The sequence below is a fragment of the Miniopterus natalensis genome, chromosome 2 (genome assembly GCF_054644295.1).
Source record: "Miniopterus natalensis isolate mMinNat1 chromosome 2, mMinNat1.hap1, whole genome shotgun sequence".
Lineage (NCBI taxonomy): Eukaryota > Metazoa > Chordata > Mammalia > Chiroptera > Miniopteridae > Miniopterus > Miniopterus natalensis.
The window spans coordinates 27,434,478-27,456,278 of record NC_142082.1 but is presented as its reverse complement, the minus strand read 5'-3'; the positions used below and the strand labels follow the sequence as shown (position 1 = coordinate 27,456,278).

Here is a 21,801-nt window from a genome sequence, read left to right as displayed (position 1 = left end):
ACCCTCCAGGACTGTCTTTTTACTTAGGTTACAAACATCTCTGCACTCAGGCATCCCCGTGGCTGTCCTTCCACTGAGGTGCATATAGTCTACGTTTTTAGACTGTGAGGGTGCAAGATGACCTTCGCCGCGAGGTCACTGCAGAGCCACGGCCAGCCCTTGCTACTTCCAACTATAAACTACAAAGAGGCAGTCGGGGTAAGTGGTGTCGGGACTGGAGCTCCCTCAAGAAGACAGTCCTGACCTGGACTCATTGGGGCTGCTGGGAAACAGACCCCAGGTGACTTGGTTCTGCCTTCCCCCTCACAGTCCTACCTCTTCACTTGGGGCTACTGAGCTCTATGACAAGCTGGGATAAACTGGGGAAAATAGGAGAAGTACTGTGGAAACAAGTTAGAATGTAAACAACACTTGAAAATGCTTTAAAAGAGAAAGAAACTGTTCCCTTTAATGGAAGAAACATTTTCCCTGTACCTTTGCTTATGGTATCAATCTGCTGAACAAATAGTTCCTTCACAAATAGTTCAAAGATCAAATTACAACCAAGCTTTGTGAAAATGTCACAAAGTCCAAATTAATGGAGTTTCAGTAAGTGAAATTTATTTTAAATTAACTGTATTTGTTACCAGTATTAAGATTTACAATAAAGCATAGCAATAAAACAAACAGCATTTGTTCCTAAAGCATGCTTGATGAGAATCTCTGAGCAGCTCAGGAACACTAATCAGTTTATCTGGGTTATATGTCTTATTTCACATTACATGATGGCAGGAAAACAATTCCTGTAGTTCTGGAGCCAATTCCAGGTTCAGTCACCTAAGCCCTTTAAAACAAGTTTTTCTTGGAAACAAAATCTAAAGATAGTTGCCCTAGCCGGGTTTGCTCAGTGGTTAGAACATCAGCCCACGGACTAAAGGGTCCTGGGTTCGATTCCAGCCAAGAGCACGTACCTCGGTTGCAGGCTTGGCCCTGTTCAGGGTGTGTGCAGGAGGCAACCAACTGGTGTATTTCTCTCACATTGATGTTTCTTTCTCTCTGTCTCCCTTCTACTCTCTTTGGAAAGCAATGGGGAAAAAACTATCTCCTCAGGAGAGGATTAAAAAAAAAAAATCTAAAGATAGCAAATAAGATAAAGTAAAAGACTGCAAGTCCTGTATGCATAGGCTACTGAGAAAGGCAACACGTTTCCACGTGCCAGTGGGCCCCTTGCGTGTATCTTCTGCTCTCAGGTAGGACCATGAAAGAAAGGTGCTCACAGTCCAATAATCCCTATAAATCATGCCGATGACCATGCTTTGTACTTTGTTATTGACTTGCAACAAGCACTGTAGTATCCCAACCCTGAGCTAGGTATTCTAGTGGGTCATTCGCTAAAAGCCAGAGGTTTTCCCGGTCCAAGAACTGAAAAACCGTGCATACATTAACAACAAGCTAAAGTGGCATATGATGGGCTGCCAAGTGGTATGGTACAGATATCAAAGCTGAGAAGGTGAGTTCACTTTCAGCTATGGGTAGTAAAGAAAACTTCCTGGGAGAGAGAAAGTAGGATTTAGGTTTGGGAAGACTGACTGGAAAGGAGTAGGCGAAGCTGCAAAACACCAAGATGCCAATCTTCTTCCCTGAAGCCACCAACCAAACAGCAGCAGCTGCTAAACCAACTAAGCTCTACTACAAGGAAGCGGTCACACAAATCCAGAAGACAAGGTGTTCCGTAGACAACTGGCCTGGTCAGTCTCTTCAACAAGTCCATGTAGAGGGGAACAAAGTGGGGACTGTCTTAAAGAGACGGGACACAACCACGTGCAGTGAGCGACCTGAATTAGATTAGGATGTGGGAAGGTGGGGCACAACAGGGTAAATGTGAATATGCAAAGGACAGGGGATGCTACTAGGAAACTGTCCAGCATCTCAGCTCTGATAATGACATTGGGGTTACATAGGGTCAGGGCTTTTATTCGAAAATATGTGCTGAAGTGTCAGGATGTCCACTGCCTTCTTTCATCGGTCCGTCAAAAGACAGCATACCCATCCAAGGAGATGACTGTCCAAGGGCCAGTCTTTCACAAGGGAGTGGGCCTTTAGAGGTGCTGCCATTGTCCTCAGCTTTTTGTTATGAAAAATTGTAAACAAAGTTGAAAGAAGACTCAAAGTATACCTGCACACCTACCATCTAGAGGAGGCTTGGGGAACGCCTGGCCTTCTGGTCCTGCCCAGGCCTTACCAAAGAGAAGCAATTCCAGCCATCACATTGGTGGTGAATTAATTAAATGTCTGACCAAATATAGCAGGGCTAATTTTTAAGTAATAATTTTGTATGGCCCCTGTATGATGTTATAAATATCCAAATGGCCTTTGGCAGAAAAAAGGTTCCCCACCCCTGATCTAGAGCAACAATTGTTAGCATTATGCCATATTTGCCTTGTCTAGACTAGCTCTCCAGGTGGTCAGCTCTTCCTGTGACCATGGAAAGTACTTTTTAAAAGAACTAATGCAACCGTTTTTGCAAAGACAATAACCGTAAGAAAACCTCACAAGATTTTCACTATAGGAATCACACTGAGAAAGACAGTAAAACATTCAGCATGTTCCAACAACCCATAAATATGTGTCATTTCTCAAAGTCCTGTCAGTAGTACCCAACAACCTGTGTTTATAACCCAGCCCCCACCTTTTGCTGTTGAGTAAGCATGCCCATTCGCAATTATTCCTTCAATGAAAGAAATGATCTGAGAAATATTCTCAGTCACCCTCAAGTACACTGTGGGTGGGAGAACCTGAAAGAGAGCAGAAGAGAGATAACTGTTTCCACAGTTCAAAAGCAAGTCAGCCAACTGGCCTCCATTGTTCAAGCTTCTTATCTTCACGGCAAGACGAATCAGCAACACCCTACTTTACCTTCAAGGCTGCCATATCTTGTTTAAAATCTTCTTCATAGAGGTTGGCAAGAGAAGCAGGTGATATCTTCATCTGCAAGAAGATTAGGTGAGCCTATTAGGAAATCTGGAATATTCACAACAGAACCACACAGGGGAACCACATGGAGGCACCACCGGCTCCACGGCCGGGAGGGCTGGGCCCCGTCATGGCTTGACCTCAGTTTGGCATGGTTGCTCACAAAAAGGGCATTTAATTTTAGGCATCAGACTTAATCTAGTAGCTTAGCTAGTCAAAAAGGTTTTGTTGACCCTGTTTTCTGGTTAGAGAGAAAAAAGAAATAATGTCATGATTTCCCTTATATAATTCAAAACAAAGACGAAAACATACAAAAAGCTTCTGTGTTTTTAAAAAATATTCTTATTTTTATTGATTTTTAGAGAAAGAGAGGAAGGGAGAAAGAAGAAACATCGATTGGCCACCTCTCACATGCCCTCTACTGGGGAGCCCTGCAACCCAGGTATGTGCCCTGACAGGGAATCAAGCCAGCAATCTTTAGGGACATGGGACGACATGCAACTAACTGAACCACACTGGCCAGGGCACCTCTATTTTTCTAGAATGAGCCAGATCAATCTATTGTATATAATAACCAGAAACTTGAGCTCCTATATAATACCTTACCCCTCAGGAGGCAAAAGTAAACAAGTCAAAAATGTGTTACAGAGGAAATCTCTACGAAATATTTGAAAGCAATGCAGCACAAGAAAATAGGGACTGTGATGGGTACTCAATCCCATGGGGCCATGGCTGGGCTCCTGGGGACAGGCAATACCCTGTCACAAGTGGACATCAAATTCTGAATGTAGGGTATACGGGGCATTTACCTACAGCCCCAGATCTAGAGGGGGCTGGCTCACAAAACTAGGCTCACAAAAGTATTTATTACTTTTCAGCAGAAACCACTCCAGGACAGAGCATGGCACATCGTGAAGTTATGAGACTAAACACAGCTTCGTAACTGTTGAGCCCGTGAAGTGACCCGTGAACCACTGGAACTCACCCAGCATCTGTGGCATTGGCTTCGTGCTGGGTCCTCTCCCCTGCTCCTTCCCAGCCCTGAGAAGCAGGGCGTCCATTTTATGAGGGAGAAATTTCAACTCCAAATGTTAAGAAACTTTCTCAAGTGAAACACCACCTTGAACCTACCTTCGTCCCAGCCCAGGGCCCTAAAATAGCAATCACCCTGGAAAACAAGACCAATGAACATTTACTGAAGAAAGAAATCTGGTGAACGATGATGTGTTGCTGCCCAAGTGTTTGGCTGTATGGTCTTGGGCAAGACAATAAATCGCTTTGCCTTAGGGTTTCTTTGCAACACAAAGATAATCCCAGCTAATTCAATGTGCAATGAGAAAGCCAATGCTGTGACTGGAAAAAAATGACATTAATATCACTATTAAAGAGACAAAACACCTAGCACCCACACACAACTGGTGATCAGTACGTATCGGTTTTTTCCCAGGGTGTAGCTTTGTGGCAAAGCTGACCTCCTAAAAAAGAAAGTTAACTTGTCTATATCCAGAGGACAAAAGACCAAACAAACAAAAAAGCTAAAAATACTGTTATCTTTCATTTTAGAAGTTTCAAATACTATGCGGATTGCTTGCATTTATTTATCTGTAATTTCTGTTTCCTGCACAGGAAACTCATTCCCAGGGAACTGGAATGACATGAAGGGACTGGCCTCCCTCGCAGGAGGCAAACACCATCACCAGTTGTCTCAGGAGCATGACCATGGTCACACATGCATGTGAATCCTCTCCTTGAAATGCAGCACCTTCCACGCGTGGCCTGCACTGGCCTCCTTCTCTGACGACAGTGGTCCTGAACTGTCCATGCAGAGCACAATGACCACCACCTGCCTTTCAAAGGCTGTCTGCATCCCGTCCCAGGATTTCATGAACTATTCACCAGTCCTCTCCGCTTACCTTCCCATCTTTACTGAGAAACACATGAATACACACATCATTTCCCACAGGGGCAAATACATTTCTACACTATAGACCGAGATGTAAAACCACTCATCAAAAATGTTTGCTAGCTCCTGGCCGGTGCCTTCTGCGGGAGGTGCACCAATCCGAACCTGACCTGCAGTGCACGCAGGGGTCTACGTCCCACACCCTAACCCGCGCAATGCCAGAAGCTTCCAGATTTTGTCAACATGACAGCTGAAAAATGCTTTCTTGTTGTAATTTGTAATTTTAATTTGTACTTCTCTTATTTTTAGTGAGCGTAAACATCTCACGTTTACAAACTATCTGTACTGAATGATTTGTAATTACCCATGCCCACTCATGTTTCCATTGAGTTGTAGGTCTTCTCTTACTGATCTGTAGAAAGTATTTTTATATGAAAGTAATTAACCTTTTATCTCTGATATGAATTTCAATTTTTTTCCAGTCTTTAAATTTTATTGTAGCCCTGGCCGGATAGCTCAGTTGGTTAGAGCATCGCCCCACTACACCAAGGTTGTGGGTTTGATCCTCGGTCAGGGCACATACAAGAGTCAACCAACGAATGCATAAGTGAAACAACAAACTGCATATGTGTGTGTGTGTGTGTGTGTGTGTGTGTGTGTGTGTGTGTGTGTCTCCCCCTGTTCCTCTCTCTCAAATCAATCAATAAAATAAACTTTATGGCATGTAGAAAATTTTATTTTAATACTTACCAATATATTTCTCAATCTTTTCCTACAAATAGCTTCTGGGTTTGAAAACAAACTTAGAAAGCTTTCTCCAATATGAGGCTATAAAAAGTGCCCCAAGGTTCTTTTAGTAATTTGTGGTTTCATTTCTTTTATATTAAATCTCTGATCTGACTCAAATTTGGTTGTGAGGCATATATCCAACTTTGGTTTATTTTTCCCCCCAGATGGTTACCCAATTGTCAACACTTTTTACTGAGTAATTCATCTGTTTCCCATTGATCTGAACTATCATCTTTATCATAAAACAAATTTCCATTGTTTATTTTATCTATTTCTGGACTTTCTAGTGTGTTCCATTATCTGTCTATTGATGTATCTATCTCTACAACAACCTTTAATTTCACAACCTTCGCAGAGACAGAAAGCAGATTGGCAAATGCTCGGGGACAGGGTGGCAGGGAGGGCAGGAGGGAGAGATGACAAGGGTGCAGAGGAAACTCTCGGGAGCAATAGATGGAGATGTTCACCATCTCAACACTGGTGATGGGTTCACAGGTGTGCAAGTTTTATCATATTGTACACCTTGTGTGCACTATATGCAGTTTATTCTACCTCAATAAAGCTGTGCAAAAAAAAAGAATCTATGAAAACAAAAATGGTCCATAGCTTTTAAAATACATTTTAATATTTGGTAGGGCTGCTCCCTCTTCAATCTTCTTCTTTTACAGACTTTTCCTGGCTATTCTTGCTTTTTTGCTATCCCATATAAACTTTAGAATCAATATGTCTAATTCTAAAAGGGGGGAATAATATGGATATACACATACACACACATTCTCTCTCTCTTAAATGACTTAAGTACAACACTGCCTGAACAAGTGACCCATGTGGTCTCTCTAGCTCCCATGACACAACCCTAGAGGACGTGGCTCAAAAATGTTCACGAGTGACGAAGAATTGTAAGAGGAATGCCACCTATTGCTGGCCTTGGGGGAGAGAGGGAGAACTATATTCTAAAAGTAAAAATTTTTAATTTAATTTTTAAGCAACCGATCACAGCTGCTCTCTTTCACTTTCCAGAAAACAAACTGTAGGTGGTTGTAGGTGCTGAAATGGGGTCCTCGTCCTCGTTAATTCCGATTATTGTCCAGCTCTGCCTTATTATCACCCATCATTTCAAGTCAGCTGGCTCCCTGGCAGGAGACCCTGCTGGTCGGGACCTCAGCCCTCAGACTGAGTGTCCAGCCGTCTTCCTGGAGAGAAGGGCAACGTAGGCCAGTGTTTTGAAGCACAAAGAGTAACTTTGGATTGAATCACTCTTACACATTTATTATGACTTTGGTTAACACAAAATGTGACTGGCAAATATACCATGCCCCTTTAATTCTTACCCCCAAAATCCTCTGGTGGTTTTTATCCCTGACAAACTATAAAACTGTGCCAAAAATTTAAGTCAAGGGAGTGACTCAGAAAAGTATAGTATTATAATTTAAACTATTTTAAAAGCAAGTGTTGGAGCAGAGGTCATAAAGGATATCACCATCATTAAAAAAGCTTGCATTAGAGAAAAAGAATAGCCTTTTTGCTACATACTAAAAAACAAACAGGTTTTTTTCACAGCGGTGTTGTTTCAGATACGTGGTTTACCATCTTAAAGATACTATTTTGAGAACAAAAAACTATTCACTGCCATGTTAGCATTTTGCTGTGTAACCAATATGGAAATTTTCAGGTGTCAAGAATTAAACACTTTTTATTTTTAGGATCTTTAAACCAATTCTACCAACTTTTCATATTCTAAGTATTATAAAACTTTATTAAAGTAACAGCCTACGCCTCCTGATGGTATTTGTGAAATCCTCCCAATACCTCCCCTTTCTTCCTGCATTTACTGCTGCCCCTTTTCCTGAAACCTGCCCCTCCCTGGACTCCTGGCTCTCCACCACTCTGCTGACCACCCGCAGCCCTGCCTGACCCTCCCAGCACATCCCCGTTCTTGTCCCTGTCTCCCACCCACATTCTTTCCCACTGCACCCCCCAGCCTGACCAGTCTCCAGCTTCCCACCAGCCACACTCCCATGACTTTCAGGTGGACATTTCCGCCTCCAATCTTGAAGATCCTCAGCAGACCCCAATTCACCAAGGGCAGGGACACATCTGCTCTATTTCAGGTTCCGCCTGAGTGCGATGACAGATGAAACACTGACCTGCTCACCTTCCTTCTAACAGACCTGCATTTCCAAATGCCACCTCTGCTGCGGTGTTACTTCAAACTGCTCATTCCCTCACTACATCACAGATCACTAATTTCTTTCTGTCATTTCCATCCCAAATCCAGCCAGGGAGGTCAACTTCAATCTCAAACCCTGTCTCCGCCTGTGAGAAGAGATAATGCACCACACCCAGCAGGACGCTGTGGGGTCAGCTGTTGCAGACACACAGCAGGCTCTCTTGCTTCCCACCATCACCTCCCCTTCCAGATCTGCCTTTCACTCACCCCCGTGGCCGTGTACATATGTCACAACCTCGCCTCCAGAGCCTTAAGTGGCTAGACCAGGGTGGACATATAACCCAGGGACACCAAACATAGGAGCGGGTAATCTCTGCATCCCTATTATCAGGGCTTATAAACTATGTCACACACAGAGCATCTGTCTGTAGGTCCATCTGCCTAACCAGACACAGCTCCAAAAGACTAGGAACTACCTTTCCTCACTTCTCTGCACAAATCCAGGCACAAGTCTGACTCCAGATGTTCAGTGCATGCTCGGGACCAGTTCTGGAAATGGAAACTGAGTCTACTGCAAGGGACCATGACACACTGACTAAACTACACAACAAAATAGAAATGGGAAACCCCACCTCTCTAAAATGACCTAATCTTAAGGAGAGTGACAAAACTTATCAGATAAACTGCTTATCCTTGAACCAAGTGGTTACACTTTAAAAAAATATTTATGGAAACAAAAAAGATAGTCATCGTGGCCACTGTTTTTAACAGCTAGAAATAACACAAGTAGTCAATGACAGGGGGTGTAGGGGAACTGCTAAATAGCCACCCATGGTGGAATGCCATCTAGTCACTGAAAAGGCCTATCAGTAGGAAATAGGAGGATGTGGTTTCTACAAAATAATTTTGACAGAAAATAGCAGAATATGGAAGTAACCTAAGGGTCCAAAAAAAAGATGGTAAATTATGATATGTCCATATGATGAAATATTATAAGGTTATTTTTAAACGTTCAAGAATATAAAAACATGGACACTCAAAATTTAGTAAGTATAAAAAACATATTGTAGCCCTGGACACTGTGGCTCAGTTGGTTGGGCATTGTCCTGTGAACTGAAAGGTTGCTGGTTTGATTCCCGGTCAGGGCACATGCCCAGGTTCGATCCCCAGTAGGGGGCGTGCACAAGGTAGCTAATGGATGTTCTGCTCTCACATCAATGTTTCTCTCTCTCTCCCTCTCCCTGCCTCTCTCTATAAAAATAAAAATATTTAAAATTAACAAAACAAAAACAGACTATAAAACAATACAAAGCATAAACTGGTTTTCTAAAAAAATATTATATACATGTACATACATTTTGTAAAATAACAGGAATGTAAAGTACTCAACATAATTTCTTCTGTAAATTAGATAATTTAACAATTATTTATAGCTCTTTAAAGATAATTGTTAAAGTTGCTAATTATAAAAAGCAGAGCCCAGCCAGCGTGGCTTGGTGATTGAGTGTCGACCCATGCACCAAAAGGTTACTGGTTCAATTCCTGGTCAGGGCACATGCCTGGGTTTTGGGCTTGATCCCTAGCGGGGGCGGGGTGCAGGAGGCAGACGATCAATGTCGATGTTTCTCTCTCATCGATGTTTCTATCTCTCTCTCTCCTCCTCTCTCTCTAAAAATCAATAAAACATATTTAAATTAATTAAATAAAAATAAAAAGCAGAAAAGGTGAAATTTTAAAAGTGGACTTTAAAAAATATAACTATCCATATATAACTATTAATTTAACTCTTCATTAGAATTCTCCCACCTGAAACTTCCTTTAAATGTCATGTGAGATATAAAAGAAGTGCCCTGTTCACTCTTAACAAATGAGAAAATTAAACCTTATGCGAGCTAAATTTCCCTAGCCCAAAAGTGGCCTTTTGACTTCCTCTGTAAAGAGGAAGTAAGGTATTTATCTCTGAGGCTGAGGGACCAGGGAAGAGATTACAGATTCAAGTCAGGAGTCCTCCACAGAATAAGGCAATTCATCAAAGGCTTCAGGGACCAAAATCAAATAGACCTGAACTTCCTTCACCAGGACAAAAAGATGCCTCTGATTACCTGTCAAAGAATACCCATTGGGCCAGGCGTGGACAGTAAGATGGGAAAAGTACTTGTGAAACACAAATAAGAAAAACTGTCACATAGAGCTCAGAACACTCACCAATCAAATTACCAACCCATATAATCTTCAACACTTACTTCATTGGCCCTTTTAATGATCTTATCATCCACATCTGTAATTCCCATCACCATGATGATGTTGCATCCAAAAACCCGGGTTAGGATCCTCCGAATTATATCAAATCTAACATATGAGCTGAAAGAAAAGAAATGTTAGGGTGTCTTTAATACACTGAGTCACCACTTTGATCTTTAAAAAAGAGTGCATTACATTTTAACACACTGCTGCCTAACTTTAAGTGTGGGATATAATTGATAGTTCACGTGTAGCTAGAAAAAGGAAAATATTTTTCCTGACTGGTCCACAATGGTCCTCACAAGAAATCAATACAGGTACTGCCTCAATTTCAGGATACATGTTAGCATTTTTGATTTTAGAGTTGTTGTTCAAGTAACTTTACATCTATTTAATTGTATAAAACTACTCACAATACAATATTGTACTAACATAATACAGGCAGTTAAAATACTGAGAGCATTTACCATTCTTCATGTTCTCCAGTGACTATAATGTTTCACTATGACAAAACAGAAGTAAATAACAAATAGTTACAAAACAAATACAATCCAAAGCTGTATAAGATTACTCCTAAGAAATGTGCACACTATTATAGAATATTAAAACACCAGCTCAGCCCTAGCCAGTCTGGCTCAGTGGTTAGAGCGTTGGCCCTTGGACTGAAGGGATCCAGGTTCAATTCTGGCCAAGGGCACGTACCTAGGTTGCAGGCTGGATTCCTGGCCCCGGATGAGTTGGGGCATGTGCAGGAGGCAACCAATCAATGTGTCTCTCTCACATTGATGTTTCTCTCTCTCTCTCCCTTCCATTCTCTCTGTAAAGCAATGGAAAAAAAATCCTCAGATGAGGATTTAAAAAAAAAAAGAAAAACAAAAAAAACCACCAGCTCAGCCCTAGCCGGTTTGGCTCACAGGTTAGAGTATTGACCCAAGGACTGAAGGGTCCCAAGTTCGATTCCAGTCAAGGGCACCTACCTGGGTTGCAGGCTCCATCCCCTGCCCTGGTTGGGGCTCCTGCAGGGAAGGCAACCTATCGTTGTGTCTCTATCATGTCGATGTTTTTCTCTTTCTCTCTCTCTCTCTCTTTCTCTCTTTCTTTCTCTCTCTCTCTTTCTCTCTCTCCCTCCCTCCCTCCCTCTCTCCCTTCCACTCTCTCTGAAAAGCAATGGAAAAAATATCCTCAAGTGAGGGTTAACAAAAAAATTAATTAAAAAAAATATATATATAATCGGTCTTTAAAAACAAAAAACCCCACACCATCTCATTGGTACACTACATTGGGGAAACTCAACTTATAAAACTGAACTGTTTAAAAATCCATCAAGGTCCATTCAAAATCTCAAGAATCTGGTTTCCCATGAAAGCAACATGAAAATCCAAGGTCAGCTAATCTCATGATCATCTCTGTTGTCCATGTGGCCTCGCTAAATTTGATTTCACAAAATCATTTTCCCTCGAAACTGAGCCTCGTAATTGGATCCCTTGAACCGCCCTCATTCACTCACCCCAAACACAGCTGAGGCCAAAGCCCTTCATTTTAGTGACAAAACTATCTCTGAAATTCTTGCCAACATATTTAACCTTTTGAAGTCTCGGGCTGCTTATTCATAAATTGGGTAAAATTCCACTACCCCATAGGGTTGTGATACATAATCTTAGTGCAGCACAAATTCAAACAAGCATGAGCTATTATTACCATTATCATCACTACGCCCTTCATTCATCTTGAATAAGAAAAGACTCTATGAGATATGAGAATTAAGAGAAAAAGTTAACAGGCACCTAAAACAGTGAAAATCAAAGTTAAGTCACATGCTTGCACCAGAAGAGCTCAAAGGCTGCAAGGCCCTGAGATACTGCAGGTGGGCTGCTCCCCCAGGGGACACTCCACGTCAATCGCATGAGGCTGCATGGTAGAGAGGGTGGCTGGTTCCTCACTTTGCCGCTGTGGGACCTGAGGCTGGTTCTGTTAGCCCTCTGCATCACAGTATTCCCATTTGTAATTTGGGGATAATAATAGCACTGCCACAAAAAACAGACTCACAGACCAAGAGAACAGAATTGAAAGCCCAGAAATAAACCCACATATCTATGAGCAAGTAATTTTTGACAAAGAAGCCAAAAACATATAATGGAGATAAGAAAGTCTCTTCAATAAATGGTGCTGGGTAAATTGGAAAGACACATGCAAAGGAATGAAACTTGCTATTTGTCACTATACACAAAAATTAACTCGGAATGAATTAAAGACCAAAATATAAGACCTGAAACAATAAAATACATAGAAGAAAACATTGGTACCAAACTTAAGGACCTTGGACTTAGAAATGATTTTACGAATTTAACCTCAAAGGCAAGGGAAGTAAAAACAAAAATAAATTAATGGATTTAATAAATGAGTATCAAACTAAAAAGCTTCTGCACCACAAAAAAACCCACCATCAAAACAAAAAAGGCAACCAACCAAATGGGAGAAGATATTTGCAAACACCTCTGCAAAATATATGAAGAACTCACACAACTCAACAACAACAAAAGCAAACAATCCAATTAAAAAATGGGCAGAGCTGAACAGACACTTCTCCCAAGAAGACCTATAAACGGCCAGCAGATATATGAAAAGATGCAGAACTTCACTAGCTATTAGAGAAATGCAAATCAAATCCATAATGAGATACTGCCTCACATCTATTAGAATAACTATTATCAATGTGCTGGAGAGGTCGTGGAGAAAAAGGAACCCTCATTCACTGCTGGTGGGAATGTAAAATGGTACAGCCACTATGAAAAACAGTATGGAAGTTCTTAAAAAAATTAAGAATAGAGCCACCATATGACCCAGCAACCCCTCTTCTGGTATCTACCTGAAACACTTGAACACATTTATTCATAAAGATATATGCACCCCTATGTTCAATGCAGCATTATTCATGGTGGCCAAGACATGGAAACAACCAACAACTGAAGTGTCCTTCTATAGGTAATTGAATAAAGAAGAGGTGGTACATCCATATATACAGTGGAATACCACTCAGCCATCAGAAAAGATGAAATTTGCCTTTCGCAACAACATGGATGGATCTTGAAAATATCATGCTAAGCAAAATAAGTCGAGAACCGTATCATTTTACCTGTATGTGGGATATAAAACTGAAAGAGATAAATGTACTAATAAGACAAACAAAACTCGTAGACACAGACAACAGTAGGGTGGTTAGCAGAGGGAAGGGGGTGGGGGGAGGTAGAAAAGGGTAAAGGGGGCCAAATACATGGTGACAGAAGTCTTGACTTTGAGTGAACACACAATGCAATATACAGATAATGGACTATAGAACTGTACACCTGAAACCTATATAATTTTATTATCTAATGTCACCCAAATAAATTAAATAAACTTAAAAATAACAGCACTGCCACCTGGTATTACTAGGAGAATTACATTGGCTGGTGTTTGTAAAGCATTTAGAACAGTGCCTGGCACATAGCAAGTGCTATCTGTGCCTGTTAAGTACACGTTTGTTTGGTTTCGTGTGTGTGTTTTTTAAATAGAGGCTGGTGTGGCTGCCTGGGGAGAAAAGTGGGGAGACATGAACCTGGAGAATGAGTAGGGACAGACTTGTAGAACCACAGAGATGTCCTTAGGATTCTGAACTTTACCTTAAGAGCAGTGAAGCCATACCTGACCATCCCCGCCCCCAAGATCTCCCAACATTTTCAGAAATATTAGGTTTTCTACCTCAAAGGGGACTCCTGAATTGAATAACTCTTGAGGAATGGGTTCTGTCTCACCAGCAAAACTTCCATAGTGGTAATCCTTGAGTGGGGGTGGGGGAAAGGAAAGATGAAGGTTTGGGTGTTGGTAATGTTGTGTTTCTCCAGCTAAGAGCCATGAACATTCATTCAGCTGTGCACTTAAGATTTGTACTCTTTTCTGTATTTGTAAGGGCAAATACAAATCATAACTTAGAGGCTTGATTCTCTACTTGAAAATAAGAGACTCTCTCCCACTCCCCCTTCATTTCAGAATTTCTTCCTCAGTCCTTTTAAAATGTACGTAAATCTTTCTAATGACTAAGTAAGCCTCTGTCAGTGTCACAACTCAGGAAAGTTTCAAGGACCTGGAAGCCATCTCTTTAAAATGAAGTCATCAAGGAAAATAATGCTCTATCTCCCAATGAGAGGAGGAGACAACCAGACTCCACACTGCAAACCCTGCCTAACTAGTGAGTGGTATCCACTTAGCTCTATAGAAGAGTACAATTTCTTTCTGTCTTTGCAATCATTTTAGTGGGTTGCCTATAATGCGCATCTCATTCTAGTTTAATTTATTCAATAAGAAAATTGTTTTCTGTCTCTTCTGCCTTTGTGGAGAGGTTTTTCAGGTTGGGAGATTATTTATTTTAATATTTCCCCAACATATGTTATACCTCAGTAAAAAGGTCAAAATATGGTTTTTATAATTAATAGTAAGTTAGTCCAAAGTGAAGAAAAAAGAAATGATTCCTAGACCATTTATTTTGTTATAACAAAACACTCAAAAGTTCAGATTTTGCTGGATGATATAGACTTTTAAAAAAAAAGTATTGCTAAATAAAGGTAACTTTTTACTTTTATAACAATAAAAGTAAAACAATAACCAGTTTAAACAATAACCAGTTTAAGTGATGTACAAGAGAGCATACAGAATATTAGGGAAAGTGGCAATTTTGACAAATGAGAGAGCAAGCACAAAGGTCCGGCTCCACCCCAGGTCCAACGCTTCCCATTTGTGTGACCTCTGGTAGGTTACTTATCCTCAATAATTTTTGAACCCTCACCACACATCACACTTCAGGTATTCTGTTAAGCAGCGATCTCATAAAATTGTGAAGATTCAAAAAGATGAATACTTTTGCACTGGCTCAATTGCCTGGAGTGTCGTCTGTACACCAAAAGGTTTTGGGTTCGATTCCCGGTCAGGGCACATACCTAGGTTGCAGGTTTGGTCCCCGGTCGGGGCATGTAGGGGAGGCAACCCATGGATGTTCTCACATCAATGTTCCTTTCTCTCTCTCTCTCCCTTCTTCTCTCTCTAAAAATCAATAAACATATCCTCAGTTAAGGATTTAAAAACAAAAGATACCATTATCACCCCTGTCTCAAGATGAAGACACCAGGACTCAAAGTATGAACGTGGCCTGTCCAAAGTTGGGAAATAAATGGTGGGAGCCAAACATAAGTCCTGACCAGCTGATTCCAGGGCCACCAGAAAGGCCTCATCTCACTAAGCCCATCAAGAAACATCTAATTCTAAAATGGGTCCTTTTCACTGCTCCTCATGGCCTCCTGAGTAGCCTCGCCTGTAAAGCTGGTATAAGTAAGTGTTTACAACTGTTACAAGAACCAAGTGAGACTGTAACATGTGGGCTTCCCACATGACCTGGAATATAGTAATTATTCAGGATTCTTAAGTAGCCACTTGAGAGATGAAAAAACCTGCAGTTCAGGACACTCACCAAGCATGGCCAAGGTGTGCATGATCATAGACAGTTGGTCCACAGCTATACCTAGGAAAAAGTTAAAATCCAGCATGTGAAACATATTTGCAAGAAAAGGCACCACTATCTCAGTTAGGATTATCATATAACCATGTCTTTTTTTCTTTTAAGTAACCACTTTTGGGGAATGTACAGCTGGGGAATATATTATTATACTTGACTCGCTAAATTCATACCAAAACCCTGTCAATTCACTGAGACTGTACCAGTGTCTTCAGTGGTGTCGCCCATGTATTTTCTTACTTACTAAATGATTTCACCTGAGAACCCAACCCCGCTTTCCACACGAAACGCTCAGCCCACGATCCTTCCCGCCCCACCTCCCACCGTGTCCCGCTCCCCACAATCCCCAGTTGCTACCAGGAGGCGGCGTCCGCGCTGCCCACGATTAAAGGGTCCTTTCTCCGGGTGAGGCTGTTGTACACCTTGACGCCCGTATCGTGGCCGGCAGGCTGCAGCCAGCCCTGCCCGCGCGTCCCCGACGCCGCCCGCCCGGGCCCCGGCGCCAGGCCCAGGGTGGCCCGGAGGAGCGCAGCTCCCGGACGGGGCCCGAACGCCCGCAGCATGACGGGCCCGCGCGCCTCGCGGAACTGGGCGACTCAAGGCAGCTTGGGAAGCTCGCCACGCCCACTTCAGGAGGGCCCCGCCCACCCGGAAAGGGGACGGCCGCGGCCCCCTCCACGCCGGAATAGGACCCGCCCCGCTCCCGCCCACTCCGGAAGAGGACCGGGCACAGCCGCGCCCATCCCGGAAGACGGCTTGGTCCTGCGCCGCCAAGCCCGGAATAGCGGTGGGGAAGCGGCGGCTCCGCCTCCGTCTCCATCTAGCCCGTCAGCGTTCGCCGGGCGCGGGGGGAGGGGCAGGTTGGAGTCCTGGGAGGGGAGGAGACGCGGGCGGGGGACTGTGTCTGAGCTGCAGACCCGGGGAAGAGGTGTTCTCGCCCGCCCGCCCGCCCGGAGGAGGCACCTCCCCTTATCTGCGCTGGTCGCCGGGGTGCTGACGCGGTGTGAACCCGGGCCGGCCGGGGCGCGGGAGGTCTCTGCGAGCCCGAGTTCCCGGTGCGGGCCCAGCCGCCGATTCCTCGCGTGCTCGCGGAGCACGTTTGCGCCGCAACGCGCACGCACCCGGGGAATGTTTACATCCCAACACACACCCTCCTCCTCAGTCTCCCGGTGAAAGACCAAGGTTCTAGGAAAGCACCCATTCGTCAAGAGCACGTGGTAGGAAATGTCTGCTTGGGATTCATTTAAGGTTAAAAGATCATCTAGTCTCTTTAGAACAAAAACATTCTGAATTGCGGTTTCAGTGGGACTTTTTAAAAGCGGGTTCACTTGAAGTTACTTTGATGATCTCGACAAACGTGCCCCTATTGATATCTTGCAAAAAAGTGTTTCAAAAAAACCCAGAAATCTTTGCTTTTGCCGTCCTCGAAAGAGCACAGAGGTTCCTCAGTTCTTTTTTTGGTTTGTTTTGTTCTAGTGAAAGGCCAATAATTAAGTAGAGACAAACCAGTATGTTCCTAGAGTCCTTAAAAAAATTTTTTTTGAGATCCCTGGAGTCCAACTCTGCAATTCTGTTTCACGTTGAACTGCAGCCTAATGTAAACTATATTTTATGCATAACCCTAAAATGTTAGAACCTGTTGCTGAGAATTAGGAGACCGCAACATCAACGCTAAGCCGTACTCCCTGACTAGTCAAAGTTGTACCGGAGTATTGTCCTTTCCTCGCTGCCTGCATACTTCACTTGATGTTATTTTGTAATTGCCTCTTGTTTCTAGCACAATGTACATATTTCTCTCCCTGAGTACTTTAGATTGTAAATTCTTTTGAATCTCGAACTATGCCCAGCACTAAATTCAGAAAAGAGTTGATGAATTAATCTCTGATGAAATCCACCTGTTATGCAAGTGGGCGGAAATTTGGGTGGTAAAATATCTGATAGAGAAAGCTCTAATCCAATGATTAGGTGTGTCAGTAAAATAAGAAAATGAACAAACGGCTTGACTGCAATCTGTGAGAACACAGAATTCAAGGAAAAAACTGGAAGTTTTGAAAACAGATTTGGTAACACTGAAGACCAAATCCTGCACACAAATCTGGGTAGCTTCCGTGTTTGAGTTGGCCATAGAAATCATGACTTTTAAATTAATAATGGTATGTTCTGTCTTCAGAAAACTGGTCATGTAATGTGTTCAGCCCTTGACTCACAGCAGTTCTACCTTTTCTTAAGTCTTTTAGGAATCATCAAAACTGATAAACAAACAAAAAAAATGATAAACATAATCCATTATTTAGTGATTGTCAAAAATATTTCTTTTGCAGGTTGAACATTAAGGTAAAGTAAAAGCAACTGGGAAGATTATATACCAAAAGAGAGAATCTTATTCATTTGAAGTGACCTCCTCCCTAATCTAAGTCAGAACAAGGAAGTGTATTAAATGATTCCAAAATATCATGAATGCGGCTGGCCAGGGTGGCTCAGTGGTTGAGCATCGACCTGTGAACTAGATCACAGTTCGATTCCCAGTCAAGGCATATGCCCGGGTTTGGGGCTCGATTCCCAGTAGAGGATGTGCAGGAGGCAGCTGATCAATGACTCTTATCATTGATGGTTTCTCTCTCTCTCTCTCTCTCTCTCTCTCCCCCCCCCCCCCCGAAATCAATAAAGATATATTAAAAGAGAGAGAGATGAGAGAGAAACATCAGTCTGCTGCTGCTTGCAGCCCCCTACTGGGGATCAGCCAGAAACCCAGGCTTGTGCCCTGACCAGGAATTGAACCATGGTTTCCTGATGGGTGGGACGATCCTCAATCAACTGAGACACATCAGCTGGGCCATTTCTTAGTCCTTAATGCCAACAACAAAAAATGTAGTTCTCAGTATTACATTTTCTTTCAAAGCAAAATCTTGTAAATCCAAAGTAGAAGAAATAAGGGTATTGTTTAGGGCATTTCAAGTTTGAAATGAATGTGTTGATTTAGTTTTTAAGCACCTCGAAATAAAGACTTGTATATTCATCTTTTATCTTTTACTCCCTTAGGTTTGAGCGTCTTTAATTAAACTGGAAATATAATTTTAGAAAAAAAAAAAGATTTAGTATCTATTTTTGCAACATACTCCAAAGAGCAACTGAAACAACCACAATTCTTCAATGTATCTTCAAAATTTTCCACACTGGCCAGTTTTCTCAGTGGCTGGCGCACAGGCCCTCGGACTGAAGGGTCTCTGGTTCAATTCCAGTCAAGAGCAGGTACCTCAGGTGTGTGAGGGCGGCAACCACTCTACTCTGCCTCTCCCCCTCCCTTTCACTCTCTCTATAAAATCAATGGAAAAAGTATCACTGAGTGAGGATTAACAACAACAAAAATTAGACACTTTTCCTTAATGGTATATTTCAAATGCATGATCACAGTTCATTGTTTTAACTATTAGTCTTCTAACCTTGTTCAGAAAACTGTGAAGTCATTGACATATCTTTTAAGAACTTTGTAAAGCTAATAAGTTTTTTTCTGACTTCTTACCCCAAAGGTTAAATTAAATATAAGCTCCTTATTTGCTACCATACCCCCAGGACATAGAACAGTAGCTAGAACGAGGTAGGCACTCATTAAATATTTCTTGTTGAATGAGTAAGATGTCTTTGTATTTTAAGTGTCTGTAAAATCCATGCAACATGAGAATAATTAGGCAGATAGCATCATGACTTTTAGAAAAGATAACCTTGTCCAAACTCCAACTTGATTATCGTTGGAAGGGGTAAATGATTTCTAACCTTTATTCTTAAGTTCAGATAAACTCTACTCATTCAAGTGCGTTAAAAGAACCTCTCTCACTCTTGCTATTGTACTTAAAAACTGCTTGCATGCTGTTAGAGGAAAATGTATAGTTCTTGTTCAACTTTGTACTTTCTCTTTATTCCATGTAATCTCTGTTTCCACATAATGTCATAATAGTAGTCCTTTGAGCAGACCAGTGGCCAATAAATTTTGTTGTATGAAATGAAACTTTTCTCATGATGTGCTTTTAAGTGGGCCAAGACTGGAAAACCTGTGAATCTGTAAGTAAAATAACAATCATTTCCCCAAATAGCAAAGTGGACTGTGGGGGTTGGATGAGGGAGTGTAAATAGGAGTGAAGAACAAACCCAGTTACTTCAAAGTGTAAATATTATTCGTCGTCACCGTAGTAACAAACGTTCCAACGTGAACAATCCATTTCGAATGACAGAACAGCTCAGTTTAGTCTCATTTGTTGTACTGATATCCATATCACAAGATGCCCTTACAGATCTCTGGAAAGAGCGCCACTGCAGGTAATAATTTTTTATAGAAATTGGTTTGGCCCGAAATATCACCCGATTACGTATAGTAATTTTTAAAATTTCCAAAGGTCTTGTAACAACATTGTTGGATCGCGAACACCCCGAATCTCAATACTAGGACCGCGCCCGTTTGTAATGCAATGTAATTATTTTATGTCTACATGGTGTGCCCTGCGCATATAGTAACAGAGAGACTCGGAGTTAAGGTGAAACCCTCTGAATTAATAAAAGGGGAGGAAAAGCGGAGCGCCGCCCTGGCACGGAGGTGGTAGAGACGTCACGAGGCTGAGGGGTCAAGCTTTTACAGGTCTAGAGATAACAAGACAAGCCGCCCACCTTGGGGAAGGCAGGGCGCAGACGGCACGGGAGTGGGGCGCGGGGACGGCGGCGCTGGGCGATCGCGGCCGGGAAGGACGCGCCGCGCGCAGGCGGGAGCTCCGCGGACAAAGGTGGAGAGTGGCCACGCCCACAAGGCGGAATCTCTGACGAAAAGGGCGGGCCTGTGTGCGGGCCCGTCGTCCAGGCAACGGGATCGTCTGTGCGGAGGCTTTTAAGCAAGCCCCAAATCCGGCAGTTTGGGGTGCGGAGAGGAGTCACTGGGGAGGGGAGGGGCCGAGACGGCACAGGGAGAGACCCAGGATCCCGGCGACAAGACGCCTGGCCACCTTAGGTTTAGGGGGCCTTTCGAAGTGAGGGAGCGGAGTTAGAGGTCAGGTTGCAGAGCACAAGCGGGAAGGGGTCGGGGTCGCCCGCCCGCTGCAGGGGCTCGGGCAGGAAGCAGCTCCCCTCGCGGGCCCCTTTGTCTCCAGGCCGATACGCGTTCGTCTCCGGCTGGCGACACAAAGAGAGGGTGGTGAGGACCGCGCAGGCGCGCGAGCCGCCGAGATTGCTGGGAGTGGTGGTCCGGCCACCAAATGGTAGGTGTCCCGCGCGAGCCAGCGTCTCCCCTGGCCTTACAAGTGCGCTCGAGCCACCACTTCCGCCCTGCTCGGCCCGCCCTCTGTCTCCCGCCCTCTGTCTCCACCCCTCCACGGGACGCGGGTTTCTAGTACTGTATAGTAGTTAAGAGCCTGGAGGAGTTATCCGACCTCGTCCCGCCTTCTCTTCTAGTTGATTGGGCCACTGAAATGAAGGCGGCAGTGGACTGGCTCACGGAGTTGCCAGTCTGTTCTGAGACGTACTTATACCCTCACTGTGCGGTAGGCACGGACGATTGAGGGGCCGAGTGGGAAGACGGGGGAGGTTCCCTGGGTGTAGGATGGTCTCGAGGCGGCGGTCCCGCGGCAGGGTCGGTTCCGTCTGGGTCTGGGCGGGACTGGCTGCCACCCCGCGTCACCCGCGGGGCATGCAGCGGCGCCAGACAGGCTGTGCCTCCAAGTACGAAACTCATAGTAAAGTTTACGCCTCGCCAGCGGCCCCTTGTCCCCGCGACCCCCGCCCCAGCAAAGGTGACAGACAAAGCCACACCCCCACGCGGCGGGGCCGGTGAGGGGCGTGAATGCTGCGGGGGCGGGGCCCGTGCGGAGGGGGGAGTGGGGGGGCGGGGCGCATGCGCTGTGCGGGGGCCCGAATGTTTCCCAAGTGTTTGAAACTGGTATTTGGGTTTTCCACGTTGGACAAGTGCGGCGCGGCGAGCAGCGCGTTCCCCTTCCCGCGCTCGCTCGGCCCGGCCCCGGCCCCTGCGCCGGGGTGCGCGCCCGCACGCCCGCGCCCGCCCCGCGCCCGAGGCCGCGGAGCGCTGGCCCGGCCCGCCCGCGCCGGGTCCCCGGGCCCAGGCGGCGCGGCTCGCAGATGTAGCGGCGCGGGGCCGGCAGGAGGGGGGACGCCGGCGGGCGGGAGGTTTGCATTTTGCAGGGCTGGGCTCCGAGGGGGCGGGGGCTGGAG

At 44.1% G+C, this 21,801-nt stretch overlaps 1 protein-coding gene across 1 annotated transcript in view; it reads right to left on the bottom strand.

Annotated features, from left to right (window-relative positions):
• CARS2 (cysteinyl-tRNA synthetase 2, mitochondrial) overlaps positions 1-16,160 on the bottom strand; it is a 31,465-nt gene extending 15,305 nt beyond the window's left edge. The window contains exons 1-5 of the mRNA XM_016204141.2: positions 15,955-16,160; positions 15,553-15,603; positions 10,058-10,175; positions 2,896-2,967; positions 2,669-2,774 (exon numbers count right to left, since the gene is read on the bottom strand). Coding sequence (XP_016059627.2) covers positions 2,669-2,774; positions 2,896-2,967; positions 10,058-10,175; positions 15,553-15,603; positions 15,955-16,160 — 553 coding nt within the window. The remainder of the gene's footprint in view (positions 1-2,668; positions 2,775-2,895; positions 2,968-10,057; positions 10,176-15,552; positions 15,604-15,954) is intronic.
• Positions 16,161-21,801: the final 5,641 nt, after the last annotated feature.